General features: G+C 38.1%; 3 protein-coding genes across 3 annotated transcripts in view; 2 read left to right on the top strand and 1 right to left on the bottom strand.

Annotated features, from left to right (window-relative positions):
- LOC139123475 (uncharacterized) overlaps window positions 1–16,438 on the top strand; it is a 1,125,851-nt gene that overhangs the window by 103,980 nt on the left and 1,005,433 nt on the right. The window lies entirely within an intron of this gene.
- Window positions 1–16,438, bottom strand: part of LOC139124320 (colorectal mutant cancer protein-like) — a 508,515-nt gene that overhangs the window by 95,671 nt on the left and 396,406 nt on the right. The window lies entirely within an intron of this gene.
- Window positions 420–11,267, top strand: LOC139123474 (uncharacterized). Its single transcript, XM_070689629.1, has 2 exons — window positions 420–1,087; window positions 9,153–11,267. Exon 2 carries the CDS (start codon window positions 9,479–9,481, stop codon window positions 10,643–10,645), a length of 1,167 nt encoding a protein of 388 aa, XP_070545730.1. The 5' UTR covers window positions 420–1,087; window positions 9,153–9,478; the 3' UTR covers window positions 10,646–11,267.

The raw sequence follows: 16,438 nt of genomic DNA, 5'->3' as shown, positions 1-16,438 counted from the left end.
CACATATTTGTCTGCAAATCACTTTTTTGAAATTGTTGCCAGTTATTACTGAGCCTGCTGAGTGTACGTGGTTCATCTCTTTTGGTTGGATAAAGGTCATGACCTCCGACGCAATCTATGAACGTGTCTAAGTAAAAAAAAAACTTATCGAATTATAAACGCGATAATTTCAGTGCCGCACGGGTAAAGCAACTTCAAGAGCCTGCCAATACGTATATTCAATTCAATATTCTGAAAATAACTACTTTGTATTTTACTTCAGTTCAAACACATTGTCTATTTGTCTCTTGGCAGAAATTTACCAATTGCCAGGAATCTTTCATTCTAGCCATATTAGTATGCCAAGAGCATCTGGCTTCAGTGCAACCAAAGCAAAGCCAATCATTCTCATCACACTCAAGTATGGACTGTGCCTGGCTTTGGCTTTGCTGCACACTGATGACACAACGAAAGCATTGCTGGACACTCACCATATACAAGTGTGGCAAGAGTGTCTTTTGTGTGTGTTTGTGTGTGTGTGTGCATATATATATATACTGGTATATATATATATGTACATTTAGCTCCTGGGGGATCACCCAGTTTTCAAAGTTGGCATGGGGGTCACCATGTTTTTTTTGAATGGGAGTTTGGGGAGTCACTTTTTGATATCCACAAAAAAGAATCCAATGACAAACACACGACCCGCCCAAGCCAAAGAAACTGATTAGTCCCTAAGGTTTGTTGATTGTGACATACCGGTACATGATACCATGCATGATAATTAATTTTCAGAAAGAACACGCCAGCACCATGACGCAGTATTACCAGCTCTACAGTTTGCATGTGCCAATATCAGGGGAAATGTGTCAGCTGTAAGACAGATGTCGAGTCATACAGCATCAGCTCCAGATGTTTGTGAAAATATGCCATGTACCAGTAAAAGAGGATCTGTATCAACTGGAGGACACAGCAGTGCAGCATCAATCCAGAATGTGTTGGTGAAAATGTGCATTTATCAACTTCAAGACAGAGCTGTGGACAGAGCTTTACTGTAACAGATCCAGAATGCATTGGTGAAAGCATGACAAGAGAAAGCTCGTCAAGTGTGAGTAATAACCTTTTTATGATACTTAATAGCTAATGGTTATGCTGTATTAAAGGTCTGGTGAAATGGTCCCGTTCGTGTGACTGAATATCTTCCAGGAGGTCAATACTATTACACTCGCAACAGAATTGCATCCTAAAAGTACGCGCAAGTGTTGATTGTTTTGATATTTCTATGCGCGGCTTTCATGGGGTCATTTTGCGACACTCAGGTCACGCCCTCAGCGGGAGTCAAGGTTGGCCGTCTGTGACGTCACAGGTGTGTTCATTTACATCGAATAGCGGTCCAACACCGCCTTATCTCTGCCCGGTATCCGCTAACAAAACAGGCTGAGCCAGTGTTTGCGCTGCCAGTTCGCCACGTTCGCCAATCCGAATCGAAATCCCAAGTGGCGAAAAAAAATCGATCCTAATTCGCCACAGTGGCGAAACTGATTTTTGTTTTAAAAATATGGTAAAATAAAGGAAAAACGTGGGTTTTTTAGTCTTTTGTTTAATCTGCGCTTCTCTATTGGCGATTCGCAAAAACTGTGTCTACTTCCGTAATATTGCGTTCTTTCCGTCGTACGTATTTGCAATCGAGCCAAGTCTCGCGAGAGATTTGACGTCATTTAGTCTAGTGTACAGCATGCATAAATGGCTCTCGCAAGAATTGAAACTAAGACACACGCTATCGAGCCCTTGCGATAAATTTGATGTCATTTTACCCAGTGTACAGCGGGCATAGGAACGCTCGCTCGCGAGAATTTAAACTTTTGCTATACATAGTAGACATACGCATTTTAATCGAGGCAACAACGTTTGGTGTTATACCCGGTAGTTGATTTACATTGCGGTCTAGATGTTCTGTGTTGTGCATTTTAATCACGGTCTTAAACTTCCATGTTGTGGTCGATTTGCATCGCGGTCCTCGTGGTCCGGTATTCCCCGTTGTTCTTCAATTTAATTGCCGTCCCAACGACGCGTTCCGTGTTGCTGTCGATTTGTATCATGGAGGACTCTACCTCCATGATTTGTATCGCGATCTTTACGTTCCGTGTTGTTGTTCGTTTTAATGGTAGTCTCAACGTTCAGTGTTGCTGTTCATGCAGCTGATTTGCATCGTGGTCCCGGCCAACGTTCCGTGTTGTAGTTGTAGTGCATTTTAATCACGGTCCCATTTACGTTTTTTACTGTCGATTTGCATTGCGGTCCCGACGTTCCGTGTTGTAGACTTGTGCATTTTAATGGCAGTCACAACGTTCATTGTTGGTGTTCATGCAGTTGACTTGCATTGCGGTCCCAACCTCCTACTACCTCCATGCTTCTGTGTAGCGAGTAGCGAGGCAGGCTCAGCCAAGGGACCGTGGCCGATCGTACGAACCAGCCGAGACAAGCACATTATGGTTCAAACACTCAACACTTGACAGGAACTTGAAAAAGTTTACAGTTGAGCCGTTCATGTTCTTGCCGCTGTCACAGCCACCAAAAGAACAACGTCTTTCCATAGTGAAGGAGGACACTGTCCTGACCATGTAAGCGAAACCCTAGAAGTTACCCCCCGTGGGGAGCTTACGGAGGTGTGAAATACTTTACTTCCCGTTATTGAGATACGGCGTCGGGCAAACTTCGGAAAGCCGAAAAAAGTCGACTGGAGAGGCTCGGGGGACACGCCCACATTGCATTTTTCTTTTGCCATATTTCATAATCACGCGCGCTAAACGAAAAAAAGAAATGAATGTAACTGTTTTACAGACCATTAACTGTATTTCTGTGATTTTGCAACATGGGCATTTCACCAGACCTTTAAAGCAACAGTAGCTATATTTGTGACCATGTTCTTCGCCCAAGCTGGTCAACAGAAACCAAGCCAGATTGTACTGAATGTCCGTTGATGGGGATCAAATTCTTCCCATATGTATTATATCAAATACTAGTACATTGCACTTCATTTGTCAATGTATTGAATTTATGTGTATGCAGAAATTCATTTTGACAAATTCTTTTAGCACAAGGAATTGAAACAGTCACATTGTGCACTGAGGTTGGTGACTCTCCATGATTCTATAGGATAGTGTGACATGAAATATTGAAAATCTCTCAAAAGTTACTGTGGTGGCATTAAAGGCAATTTTACTCCTGGACCAACATTTTTGCCTTAAAAAATTTTAAAATGTATGTCACAACATTGTAATGTACATTTTCAGTAAAGAAATATCATGCAATGATATCATATTAAGATGTGAAAGTAAACAGCTTACATTCTTTGCACTTCAAGTTCCTGAATATCATGACAGTCATTTCATGTATTAATCATAACAAATGTTTAAAAATGAAAACCATCGGTACAGGAATTTCTTTTATGACAATGATGGTGATGATGATGGTAATTGTGTAAATAATAAAGGGTATCTTCATTTAATACACGTTGCTCCGTAAAAGAACTTTATAAACCAGACACCTCTGTAACCAATCACTGTCATTGAACGATCTAAGGCACACAGTGATTGAATAAGGGTTATTTTCTGTGTTGTTCAGGTTCTTCTCTACTCCTCTGTATTTTCTAGCTCTGTTGTCAGTGATGAGGAACTTATCAAATAGACTAATTTTCTGTCATTGTTGTCCATCCATCCGTAAACAATTGCCTTCTCTTCTGAAACCACTTGTCTGATTGCTTTGAAATTTGATATGCAGTTCACTTGGGGTGACTTCACTCAAGTTTATTCAAATCATGGTGAAATTTGCATATTTGTATTTTTCGGGCATCTTTTACCGTTTTTGGTAAAAAATAGTGTTCTTTGAAACTGCATGTCTGATTGCTTTGAAATTTGATATGCAGTTTACTCAGGGTAACTTTAGTGAGTTTTGTTCAAATCGCGGTGAAATTTGCATATTTGTATTTTGAAGACAATTTTTGTCATTTTTGGTCAAAAAATCTTTAAAAATCTTCTTCAAAACTACAGGTCAGATAGCTTTGATATTTGGTACATAGGTCCCTAAGGAAGATCTTTTTAAGATTTGTGCAAGTTGTGCAGAAATATATAAATTTGTATTTTTAAGGCCACTTTTGGTCAAAAAATTTGTTTCTCAAAAAGTTTTAGTTTGATAGCTTTGATATTTGGTATGCAGGTTTCTACAGATAAACTAAATGTGATATATTGAAATTATGATCAAATCTGCAATTTTGTATTTTAAGGGCAATTTTTGATATTTTGGTCAAAAAATTTGTTCTCAAAAACCTCCTCATCTGATAGCATTGGTTGATATGTCCTTAGAGATGAGATTAATATCCAAATTATGATTAAATCTTAAATTGTGTATTTTTGCAGCTATTTTAACCATTTTTTGTCATGCTATCCTGAAATGAGCTATCAAAGATTTCCACCTTCTTTGTCAACACTTGTCACAAATAGTTATTCTCTACATAACGCAGTGGGGCTCTGTGGCCGTTAGGTCCCTTTCAGTGTGCCCTCTAACAGAAGAGATTTCTGAAAACGTTTGAGTCAATAGAAAAATTTGTGAAATTTTCTTATGTCACAAAGTATAATTTCCTATTCAACTGAAAATATTCCTGCGTCACAGAGAATATTCATGAGTCATGGCGCGCCCCATAGGCTTAGAGGGCACACTGGTCCCTTTTATAAAACTACCCCTCAGAAAACTTAAAGTGCACTTTTCATAAAACTTCCCTGCTAAAAAACTAAAAAAAAATTTATTTTGTAAAACTGCCCCTCAGAATAAAAAACTATGTGCACCTTTTATAAAAGGACTTATCAAAAAACTAAGTCAGAGAATCAGATCGTGGACTAACATGTTTCAAACGTGCAGTATGTATACACAGCACCAACAGATGTGTCCTTTGTGAGAGATTTCCAAAGTGTCTAGATTATAAACTAAACTGTCATGCATTGTCCGAATGCTGCAAAAATTAAATTGTTTGTCATTCTTGAAATGCACGATATTGTGCCATCATGAAATTAGGCGAAGTAATAAGTATGATTTAAAGTAGTAGTTATGAAGGCAGCCTTCAATAAATTAAATCAAATAATCATGCTTTTAAATATCATGATATGGTAAATTCACAGAATTCTAGAACTGCTTCTCTATACAATCAGAATGCTGTTGATATGGTAGATGCACAAAACTGAACTGCTGCATAGGCTTAGAGAAGAAAGAAATGCAATTTTTTCAAATAAAGTTCTGGCTGTTTTGTTTTGTAAAGTTCCCCAAATTATATCTGTCATAGTTTGAGCAAGAACAAAGCACAGCGTTGCCTCTCTGAGTAAATATGATGACGATGACACCAAGATGTACCTTTAAGTTTGATGCAAGGACTTGTGGTTATTATTTTTCCTGAATTATTTCTTGCATGTTTTATCTTGTTTAATTCATCTTTTATTAGCTCCGCTGTCAGCGACGCAGAGCTTATCAAATAGGTTGATTTTCCATCGTTGTCCAACATCGTCCGTCGTCGTCCGTCGTCATCGTCCGTCGTCGTCCGTCAACAATTGCCTTCTCTTCTAAAACCGCAAGTCCGATTGCTTTGAAATTTTGTTTGCAGTTCACTTGGGGTGACCTCACTTAAGTTTCTTCAAATTGTGGTGAAATTTGCATGTTTGTATTTTTGGGGCATTTTTTGGTGTTTTTGGTAAAAAAATCTTCTTCTCTGAAACCACTTGTCCGATTGCTTTGAAATTTGATATGCAGTTGATTTAGGGTGACTTCAGTCAGATTTGTTCAAATCGTGGTTGAATTTGCATATTTGTATTTTTTAGGCAATTTTTGTCATTTTTGGTAAAAAGATCTTTAAAATATCTTCTTCTTCAAAACTACCAGTCAGATAGCTTTGATATTTGGTACATTTGTCCCTAGGGATGAACTTTTTCAGATTTGTTCAAATTGTGGAGAAATATGCAAATTTGCATTTTTAAGGCAATTTTTGCCATTTTTAGTCAAAAAATGTATTCCTCAAAAGTACTGGTCTGATAGTTTTGAAATTTGGTATACAGGTTTCTACAGATGAACTAAGTAATATATATTGAATCTCAGATGAAATCTGTAATTTCACAATTTTGGGGCAATTTTTGCCATTTTTGGTCAAAAAATGTGTATTTCCAAACCTTGTCATCTGATAACATTGCAATTTGGTATACAGGTTCCTACAGATCACCTTAATGATATTTATTGAAATTATGATGAAATCTGCAATTTTGTAATTTTGGGGCAATTTTTGCCATTTTTGGTCAAAAAATGTGTATTTCCAAATATACTCATCTGATAGCTTTAAAATTTGGTACACAGGTTTCTATAGATGAACTTAAAAGTATTTATTGAAATAATGATGGTATCTGCAATTTTGAATTTTTGGGGCAATTTTTTCCATTTTTGGTCAAAAAATGTGTTTCTCAAAAAGTACTGGTCTAACAGCTTTGAAATATGGTATACAGGTTTCTATAGATGAACCAAATTTAATCTTTTGAAATTATGATGAAATCTGCAATTTTTGTTTTTGGGGGCAATTGTTGCCATTTTTGGTCAAAAAATTTTACTCTCAAAAAACTACTCATCAGATAGCTTTGGTTGACATGTTCTTAGGGATGATCTGATGTGATATATTCAAAGTATGATGAAATCTTCAATTGTGTATTTTTGCAGCTATTTTAGCCACTTTTTTCTGGCCACTGCATTGAGCTATCCACCTTCTTCATCAACATGTATCAAAAATAGTTATTCTCTACATAAACACAGCGGAGCTATATCGGCCGCTAGGTCGCTTGTATTTTCTTGCAAAGATCAGACAAATGCATTTCAGGTGAGCATGATGAGAAAAATCAAAATGACTTTTCTTTGTGTAGACTACCTGTCATTAGACATGCAAGCAGACAGGTGTTCGCTTTTTGGGGTGATCTTTGGCCTTTTCATCATTTTTGGAATGCCCATGTTTAAATTTTTAGTGACTTATTTAATTCTGCACTAGGTGTTTGACATTGACAAATACAGGATCTTGTGTCTGCAGATGCTTTTTTTTTCACGTTTTCAGGAGACAGTCGGTGAAATTTGATGACAGTACAATTTGTGGAGGTATTTTATACTTAAAACTGCAAAATAGCTCATTAGTTAATATGAAAAATATTCAAAGGAAATATCAATGATGTATTTTTCACACTGCATGCATTTTGTCCAGTTTTTCACCATAACCTGATCCAGAAAGGATATCAACATTTACATGTGGGAATGCCAGGGAAGGTTTGTACTGGTAGATGTCATTTTATAAGTTAGTATTCATGATATTGTAGGTCAGAAAATACATGTTTGTACTGGCATCTTTGCTACTTGAATAGGTGTGGCAGGTACTGAGTTGGAATCTTAACAAATCAAATAAATTTCTGTCACCATAATTACTTACATGCTTGAACTTGTATTTAAGAGATTTGTCCCACTTGTCCCTTGACCACAGAAAATGAATTTGCATATTCCACTTTAACCTCGACGACACCCTTATGAATCTCATCACTACTGTACCTGTTTTTTTCTTTGCGGAGTAGGGGAAACAGCCTCTCATCACATCCCCACTTGGTTGTAGCTTAGGTTGTTACCTCCTGTTGAGCTCACTATGTAGATACATGTAGATAAGTGTACCTTTCCTTATTGTTCATTACTTTGGATTTTTTAGCAACCCTTGGTTAGCTCACTATTATTTTTCTTACATTTTTTCCACTGCTTTCCAGTGGCAGCTGTATTCCTGCCGCTTGGTTTTTTCCTACTGATGTTGTTGGTCTGGCCTATCTTTCTTGCCTTCTTCAACTATTTACTGATTATATTTTTTTATTTTGTTCAGTGTTGTTGAAATTTTTTCTCATTGTTCTTGTTGTTTAGTTTTGCTATTAAGAGTGCTAGTAATAAATGCGTGTATCAAACGTGGGTCATTTGCACTGTCTGCTGGAAAGTGCAATTAGTAATCTGCTATGTATGATACACTGTGAGTAGCGGTAAAGACATTGACCATTGTGTTACGTACAGTATTGTGTTAAGCCTATAAGGACAGACACACCCTATATGACTCTCCAACTCTCAAAGAAAAGCTTTATAACTTCCAAGTTCATGTAGATACTGCTTCCAGAAGTTCAGTGTTAGTCACATACGGTAATGCTGCCTAGTGATATACAAATCCACCAGTTGTTTTGACCCCTGTATAAAAATACATTCAGCATAATATTTCATTGTAGGAGAAGGAATGCACATTAGCTGCTCATAATATTTACATTGGAAGATAAGAGAGGAAAATGTAAAATATGCAGTTGTGTAATGTGCAATCACCATATTGTATCATTATAGTTTCAGCTATTTTTCTTTACTTGCATTACAAATTGTGGTCAGTAACTTCATAAATAACTGAATTTGTCTTTCGGATGCTGAAACATTATACATTGTGTTTCAATTCCCTTTGGTCAAAACATAAAGAGCCAACATTGTGACTTTTTAACATGGAAAAATTTAAGAACTTCACCGATTTGTCTTGACTTACTCGTTGTCAAGAACTTGAAACAAACAAATACGATTTTGTGTCACATTGGAAATTCATGGACAGTAGTATTAGTTTACATGTGTATGTTCTTTCCAAGTATCAAGAGAGATTAAAAAGTAAAGTGATTAGGCTTTCAAACACATTAACATTACATGTTTGTCTTTTGCCCATCCATGTCAGTATTGTGAAGAGCTGACATAAGTTGAAATGCCAATATTTAAAAATTTCACATTCTGAACAGCCATTGTCACCACTGGGAGTTTTTGTTTTATTTTCAAGAATTTTACATCAGGTCTTAGGAATCAGTGGGAGCACACAACTTCTTTGTACCAGTAAAACTGTGGCATAGGTGACTGGTCACTCTCAGACCTCAAAAGTAAAATAATTAGAGATAACATAAGATACATTTATAGAGGTTGAAAATGACTCCATAAATACTGACAGTGAATAGTTCATTCAACTTCACATATTGTTTATGTACCGGTATCATCTGTTCTATACAAGCAATATGAATGCTCTGATCATAAAATCACTAAAATTGTATCTTTCAAATGTTTTTCAGGTTACACTGGCGAGAGGTAATCCCCAGTATGAGTTCCAAATGGAGACTGTGTTGCCAGATGATATTTGTAATTTGTCAGAGCATAACATACCTTCAAGTGATGTGACATCCCTTGATGATGACTTTAAGTCAAAGATGGATGCCAGTGTTTTGAAGACAAAAGAGAAACTCTTCGTTGAATCTAATCCCACCCATGATGTTGAATTTTCGTCAGATGACAAAACTCATGATTCTGACTACATTCCATCCAGTGATGGAGCATGCAGTGATGGAGTCAGAGAGTGCAGTTTTGAAACAGAGATCACCGTGAGAACTTTCAGTCAAAGATGGATGTCAATGTTTTGAAGATAAAAGAGAAACATTTCCCTGGATCTAAACCCGCCAATGATGTGGAATTTTCGTCAGATGACAAATCTCATGATCCTGACTACATCCCAGCTAGTGATGAAGCCTGCAGTGATGGAGTTAGAGAGTGCAGTTTTGAGACAGAGACCACAGTGGAGCAGACAACAAAGAGTCGTCACAGTAAACCATATGTAGTAAGAAGTTCAAACCCACCTACCGGGAAAAGAAAATGGGACAAATATTCTTACTGTCTGTACTGCTCAAAAAAGCAGGCAAAACTGGTCAGGCATCTGAGAAGGCGCCATAGCACAGAAAGATTGGTCGCTCAAGCCATGGCGGTACCGGACAGAGAAAAAAAGTTGAAAAACAGAATGTGGGCCAGAATAAAAAATAAAGGGAATCATGACCATAATAAGAAAGTCTTCAGAGGAGAAGCTGCAGATCTGATTGTTAGACAGAGACCACAGTTTGACGAGAAGAAGGGTATCGAACAGTTTTATCCATGCCCTGATTGTTATGGCTATTTTAGTAAAAAGACACTGAGAGTTCACTACAACAAACACTGCACAGTAAGAAATCCATCTGCCAGACATGTGGAGCTTTCAAAGAGAGCAAGAATGCTGTTGCCAATGAAACATCAAACATCTATCAAACTTGCTGAAGTCATCAGCAAGATGAAACAGGATGAAATTACACTCATAGCCAAAAATGATGTAAATATTCTGAGGGTGGGACAAAATGAGCTGGACAGGAGCAATTCGTTTAACAAAGATGCCCGGTGCCGAGAAAAGATGAGAACTCTTGCCAAAGTGCTGAAACACGCTAGGGCAAAAGATCCACGCATGGTATATGCTGCAGACCTTGTCAGAGCCAAGTCATTTGACACAGTTGTAAAAAGTGTGAGGGTCATGTCAGGTTACTGTGAAAAAACACAGACTCATGAGACATACTCAAATGCACTACGAGTTGGACTCGCCCTTGGTGACCTTGCAGTGGTTGTCCAAAATCACTACATCATGGAAGAGTCCCGAGAAAAAGCTCAAGAAGTTGATGAATTCTTAAAGTTGAAAGATGTGATTGGAGGGTCAGAGTTACGTCTTCTGCTCTGCGACAAAGAAGAGAAGTTGGATGGAGTAAGCCGAAGTTGATACCCAATACTTAAGATTGCATGGCATTCAATAAGTACCTATCAGACACAGAAAAAAGCATCAAGAAAGACATACCGGTACAGGCGACAGGAAAAATGACTGCTGAAACTTTAAGTAGAATAACTCTGGCTCACGTAATATTGTTCAACAGAAGACATCCACAGGAGGTGGAATCATCCGAATAGATGATTATGTACAGCAAACAAGTACGGAAAAATCACTACATGATGAAATCCTTAAGGTAGCTACATACCTTTTAGACACTTTCAGATTTTTATTTTTTCTCAGTTGAACACGTCCCAAACCCCAATAAAGTATACATTTTCTGAAAGCCCTGATATAGAGCTATCCGACCAAGCACAGTACACGGTCATTATTTGCATAAGAGTCACGTGACAAGCGTTTTGCTGAACCTTCCAAAAACGGTGTTTCCCGCCTTATGCGAACACGCTGCAAGATTTCCGGTTGGAATTTCTTCATTGACAAGCCTTGACAATATCCTTCAAAACCTTGTCTGGGATTTTCTTTATATGCCTTTGTTTTTTTTAATGCGCTCTTAAAGGTGTTAGATGAAGGTGCTTTTCAAGGAATTTTAATTATCACGCCATATAATTTGAATGGAGCCTCCGGGAAAAAATCGCAGACACGGTTTTGAAGGATATTGTCAAGGCTTGTCAATGAAGAAATTCTAACCGAAAATCTTGCAGCGTGTTTGCATAAGGCGGGAAAAACGGTTTTTGGAAGGTTCAGCAAAACGCTTGTCACGTGACTCTTATGCAAATAATGACCGTGTACTGTACTTGGTCGGATAGGTCTATATCAGGGCTTTCAGAAAATGTATACTTTATTGGGGTTTGGGACGTGTTCAACTGAGAAAAAAATAAAAATCTGAAAGTGTCTAAAAGGTATGTAGCTACCTTAAGTCGCTGACACCATCAGAGAAAGCTGCAATGGATGGATGGATTAAAATTCGTGAGAGTAAGAGGGAAGAGAGGAGGCGGAGTACCAGTCTTGTTCACTGAAAACACAAAGGAAAGTGTGGACATGATAATAACATACCACAGAATGGAAAATACAAGTGATCAGTACATCTTTGCCAGAGTCACTCAGGGTTCCACTACTTCCCTCAGAGCCTCTACAGTCCTCAGGGAGTTGGTTAATAAAGCCAACGTGAAGAATCCTGAAACAATCACATGCACAAAGTTTAGGAAACATCTTGCAACTATCTCCCAGATTTTAAGCCTAAAAAGGCACCAGCTGGAGCAACTAGCAAATCACATGGGTCATAACATTGGGGTCCATCGCGAGTTTTATAGACTCCCGGAAGAGGCGATGCTCTTGGCAAAAACTAGCAAGCTTCTGTTCCTAGCTGACAGTGGAAGGATTCATGAATTTCATGGCAAGAGTCTGGATGAAATACACATTGATCCAAATGAATCAGTTTGTAGTTTGGAGGAGGAGGAGGAGGAGGAGGAGATGGAAGAGATTATTCACTGTGAAGTCAAGACTGATGTGCCGCCAAAGCGAAAGCTGTCAGAAATCAAGAACATTTCCTCTGTAGAACCCAGAGCTAAGAAGAGAAATGATATGGTTGACAAGTCATTCAACAGTATTTTTACCAGCAGAAGTTATAATAAGTGGAAGAAACAAGAAGAAAAATTCTTAATAACACAACCGGAAATAATGCGTCATTTGTTAAGGAGAAGACTGTGCCTGGGAAGGGGACATGCCTCAGAGTTATCGAACACAGTGGTGGTTTGCTTACAAATAAAACATGGGAAAATGTAAAGAATAAAGTTCACAATATCAATACTGCTGAAAAATTTAAACTTAAAAAAAAAAATTTGGTACCTAATATTCTCATTTTCTAAAATGACTAGTGATGACCTGAAAACCAAATGTTAGATGTTAGACTTTTAATACTGTAACGAATGACAATGAACACTGCATTGATATGAACCGAATTGAAGTAGTTTACATTAGAGCGCCCTCTACATTAACCTTGAAACACAAGATCATTATCATGTTCTCTTGAGACAATAGAATGAGTGCCCGCCTAAACTAGTGGACTGGCCACATCGATGGTACTCTATGCCAAAATAACCCATGAATTCACCCTCCGACCCAGGAATAGAGGTGCGTATTGAAATAGTAATTGATTATAGTATTGATTGATTTATAGTTGAGTTTGTAGTTGTAGAACTTTTCGAGTTTTCTTGACTTTAATAGTTGTAGAGAGTTTCTTACAAACCGGTAGATTATGTTAATTTTGTTCTACAGTTTTTACGTTAACAATGTCGATGAATAAAACTGAATATTGGTAATCTGAAGAACTGCCAATTTAATGGCAAGAAAATGCCCTAAAAATCTTAAAAGTTGACGAAGATTTGCTAACGATCAAATGCACAGATAATGCATAATACTCTATACCTGTTTCACTATCACCACAGCAATTTGACATCGTTTTAGTTTTACCATTGACCCAATTGCGTCTATGGTTTTATTTGTTTCACAGTCCGTGTCATCGATACTAAAATCAAACTTACAAGCACATACCCTGCTTAGTTTCACTATTTGACAGTACTTTGTGAGAGCGTGCATTTGTTGATGCACCGTGTGCTCCTCGATATCCATTGTGCTGAAGTTGGTGTGTAGGTCACAGGCCATTCATTTTCAAGATGTACTCTGATGGTTGACGTATGCGTAGTAATATTACAACCCTTTTCAGAATTAGAGTGCGAAGCCACTGCAGTGAACTGCAATAAAACTGCTCACACTAATTAGTTTCAGCTGTAGCCAGCAGGCAAAGTCGACAACATTGTATGCCTCATGCAGACAGTTTGTCTGGGGAAGTTGAAATAAAAAAGATTTGTACATGGACCAGTGCATGGTAATGTTACATTGTATCTTAATCTTGAACACAGGGTGCCAATCGTAAACTCTCATTTACAACTCGAGCCTCAGACAGAGCTAGTTTTGCCTTTGTACAAGCAGACTTTTTGGTCTTTATCAAGTAGCCATGTTCAACACCAAAGTGGCCACGGCTACAGCTGAAACTAATTAGTGTAAGCAGTTTTATTGCAGTTCACTGCGGTGGCTTCGCGCTCTAATTCTGAAAAGGGTTGTAGTCATGTGCTTGGGTTCAATAATGGCGGTTGGTTCAAATCGCGCGGACGCCCTTATCAACATTGAACTTGCCGTAAAGAGCAAGAAGGTGGTTTTACACATTCTTAAAGCCGTCCATAGTCACAATTTAGGTCTCCTATTGATTTGACCAGGGATTTCAGACATCGAAAAGTGAAAAAAAAGTCAAAAGATACAAATAATGTCCCTTTAAAGAACACTTTGATAAGTGGCTACCACTGCTAGACAGATTATACTACCAGTCTGAATCAAACACAGTTGGAACTATTTTGTGATTATAAGATGAACAGTAAAAGTCACAGAATGTGCTCTCTAAGAGAGGGTTCACTCAAAGCATTTAGTAATTATCAGATTTTCTAGTGAAAACATCAAACTGTAATTATTGAATTAAAAGTTGAAGTACTATAAAAAATTGTAGCATTTAAAGCCATCTGCTTTTCAAAAATTGTAAATTTTATCCTTTTTGACAATTTTTTAAGGATAATTCATCTCATTGATACACATTCTTGAAAATGTCAAGATTAGAGGTCAAAACTTGATGATTGCTGTATTGTTTAAGAGGACCTGGATGCATTTCAAGGTTTCGGGATCATATCTGATTGGTTCTTTACTATTTCAAAGTGCCTCTCTAGGCCAGTCCTAAAAATGTTTAGAAGTCATATCTAAGTGGTCCCTTAAAAAGATTAAGGGACACATCAGAGTGGTCCCCGAAAGTTTCAAGGACTCATCTGGGTGGTCCCTGAAAGTTTCAAGGTCACATAAGGATAGTCCTTGAAAAATTCAGGGGCACCTCTGGTTGGTCCCTGAATGTTTCAAGGACTCATCCAGGTGGTCCCTTAAAGTTTCAAGGACTCATCCGGGTGGTCCCTGAAAGTTTCAAGGTCACATCAGAGTGGTCTCTCAAAGATCCAGGGAAACATCAAGGTGGTCCCTGAATGTTTCAAGGACTCGTCTGAATCGCAATGGCGGTTTTTGAAGATTCAAGGTCACATTAGGATAGTCCTTGAAAGATTCGGGGACACCTCAGGTTGGTCTCTTAAAGTTTCAAGGACTCATAGTCTTAGTCATGTTCACGCTACATCACAGTTGCTGACATCATTGTCGAGATTGGGAACACTCAACAAAGGACCATGGTAACAGACATCAAATTCGTCGGAGATATCCAGTATTCCGTTGCTTTCCATGTAGTCCTGTCATTAAATAATTGGGGTAATGGACGTCCTACATTCAGAATCGGCAACCTTTTCCGACGAAGGAATTAGTGCAGTAGTCAAAATCCATTCGAACATCACGCTGTTTACACACTCGACTTGAAACAATGCAGAGCCTCACAACAATGTGACCCGTGACCTTTACTATGTAAATTAGCAAGGACCATATTAGTTGGTGTACGATTCAGTGTCTCGCTTAATGAGAAAAATATCATTGACTACATCTCCAAATTAATCATGAAGACTGTAACATACAACCATAGTATTTTAAATGGTGGGAAAACTTTACAGCATAAAAGAGCAACATGTACCTTACCGGGACCTTACACAATCGCACAATCCTAGATGCCCCTGTAGGTTAAAATGGAATGTGCCATCATGAACTGATTGTTTGCGAATAATTAATTGTTAATTGTTTACTGTTCAGACCAGCGTCATGTCGGCTAGTGAGAGCATACTTCAATCAGCGAGTAAATTACCATTAATCGTCAAGGACTGCTCGTCTAAGTCGACTAAAGGTTCAGCCACTGCCCAGTTTATCACATTTATGCCGGGAAGAACATGCATTGTAGATCTCGTCGTGTGATAAATACGCAAAGACGTGTTTTGGAGCCAGCCGACCAGTCACAAATGGAAGCGATGAGGATGCTGTGTTAAGCCATTACATAATCTTAACTTCGACCGTCATGAATATTGACGCTGTATGTGCAGGAAGTTGGACCAAATCTTTTCAGTGATTCGTCTGCCTGTCAGCTTTACCAAGTAATGCTTGTGAATGCACAAGCTGACGAGCGAAGGTCACATCAGGATAGTCCTTGAAAGGTTCAGGGTCTCATCTGGGTGGTCCCTGAAAGTTTCAAGGACTCATCCGGGTGGTCCCTGAAAGTTTCGAGGTCACACCAGGATAGTCCTTGAACGATTCAGGGTCACATCTTGGTGGTCCCTAAAAAATTCAAGGACTCATCTGGGTGTTCCCTGAAATTTTGAAGGTCATGTCAGTGTGGTCTGTAAAAGATTTAGGGTCTCCTCGGATAGGTCCCTGAAAGCTGCAAAGACATCTCTGCAAAGTCCCTAAAAATTCCAGACAAAAACTGTTGGTTTTTGCCGTTAATATTTTAAGGTTTCAACAAACAGATGATATTGATTACATTTCTTTGCAGCTACCAAAAAGAGTTCATTTTTAATAGAAGGGCTGAAATAGTTCAGTGATTTTTAAAAATTGTCCAGCATTAATTAGCACATGCACAAGAAAAGGGTAGTTTTATCAAATTTACCAGGTCTCATTTCCTTGTTTATGAAATAAATAAATGTACAAGTCATTCTCTTAACATCTACCAAATCATTTGAAAGAGAGATCACCAAAAAAACATACACTACAGCAGAACTGATTTCGGTAGAGGTAGGCCATTTTACCATCGAAAATTTAAAATTTTATCAT

The sequence above is a fragment of the Ptychodera flava genome, assembly GCF_041260155.1.
Source record: "Ptychodera flava strain L36383 chromosome 23 unlocalized genomic scaffold, AS_Pfla_20210202 Scaffold_23__1_contigs__length_28996876_pilon, whole genome shotgun sequence".
Lineage (NCBI taxonomy): Eukaryota > Metazoa > Hemichordata > Enteropneusta > Ptychoderidae > Ptychodera > Ptychodera flava.
Note: the sequence above shows the minus strand (reverse complement) of the source record. Positions and strands in the feature narration are given on the sequence as shown.

Bases quoted from the DNA above. Each gene is read 5' to 3' on its own strand.
- LOC139123474 (XM_070689629.1), top strand. From the start codon at position 9,479: ATGGATGTCAATGTTTTGAAGATAAAAGAGAAACATTTCCCTGGATCT.